The 996-nt window shown below is 46.2% G+C and overlaps 1 protein-coding gene across 1 annotated transcript in view; it reads right to left on the bottom strand.

Annotated features, from left to right (window-relative positions):
• Positions 1-996, bottom strand: part of ACVR1B (activin A receptor, type IB) — a 6,239-nt gene that overhangs the window by 5,064 nt on the left and 179 nt on the right. Inside the window, 1 exon segment of the mRNA XM_010187589.1 lies at positions 909-996. This exon segment is cut by the window's right edge and continues 30 nt beyond it. Coding sequence (XP_010185891.1) covers positions 909-996 — 88 coding nt within the window.

The raw sequence follows: 996 nt of genomic DNA, 5'->3' as shown, positions 1-996 counted from the left end.
TCCTTACTCCCTCTCTCCCTGTCTCTCTTTAACAACCAGTGCAGTCTCGTACCTGAAAATGCCAATTATTTGTCTTTTTGAGAACAGATAAGACTTCCCCACTGCACCCAAGGAAAATGGATACTGCAGTCTTCATACGACTCACTGAATTATAGCCCAACCTGGAGAGTAATGAGGTAGGAGGAAGTACCGCATGACCTCTCTGTCCCAGGAATAAGAGGGAAGCAGACGTTTCCCCACACCCTCCCTCAAAGGCAGGGTTGCTTCCTCTTCGTGTATTCAGAATCTGGGCACCCCTTCACTCCACACGTTCTACTCTGAAGCTGCTGCAACGTTCTACTGATGGCTCATGACTGAAAAGATTTGCAGTCCCAGAAGGAAAGCAACTCCATCGGAAAAAAAGAAGGTTACAGCACAAGTCAGTGCCAGAAAAGGGATCTGAGCCGTGGCCAGGGAATGTGCACCGTCCTCAGGCCGCTGCAGGCACAAAGCAACACGCAGCAGAAGCTTTTATTTAAGTGTAGATGAACGTTGCTGCTGCTGCTTTTGGGAGCCTGCAGGACACCGGCAGCTGGGATGATAAAGGGGAGGGGAGTCTCGTAACACGGAGCTACTGAGTGCTGGTAGAAAAGAAAACCCTCAACTTTGGAAGCTTCTCCTACAACTTCACCATCTGGTGACATTTTTTTCAGCTACAGGGGAGCTCAAGCAACTTCACATTTTAATTTGAAGTAGTTTGTTATTATTTCCACTTTACAGATCAAGGAAATAAACCTAGTGCTCAAGTTCACACAGCAACCTAAGGGAAAAAGTGAAAACAGGGCCGAGAATTCCTTATTCCCAACCCCAAACAGACAGCGTCTCTCCTCCTCACTTCAAACAGATGATTTATTTAGCTCTCTACTCACCACTGGGAACCATTAAATCAATTTTGTTGCAAAAATCAGAGTAGCAGCAGTGAGTATTACGCAGATCTTCTGAACTCAGACAATAGAA

The sequence above is a fragment of the Mesitornis unicolor genome, unplaced genomic scaffold, assembly GCF_000695765.1.
Source record: "Mesitornis unicolor isolate BGI_N332 unplaced genomic scaffold, ASM69576v1 scaffold43916, whole genome shotgun sequence".
Classification (NCBI taxonomy): domain Eukaryota; kingdom Metazoa; phylum Chordata; class Aves; order Mesitornithiformes; family Mesitornithidae; genus Mesitornis; species Mesitornis unicolor.
The sequence above is the reverse complement of the archived record's forward strand: the minus strand, read 5'-3'. Positions and strand labels throughout refer to the sequence as shown.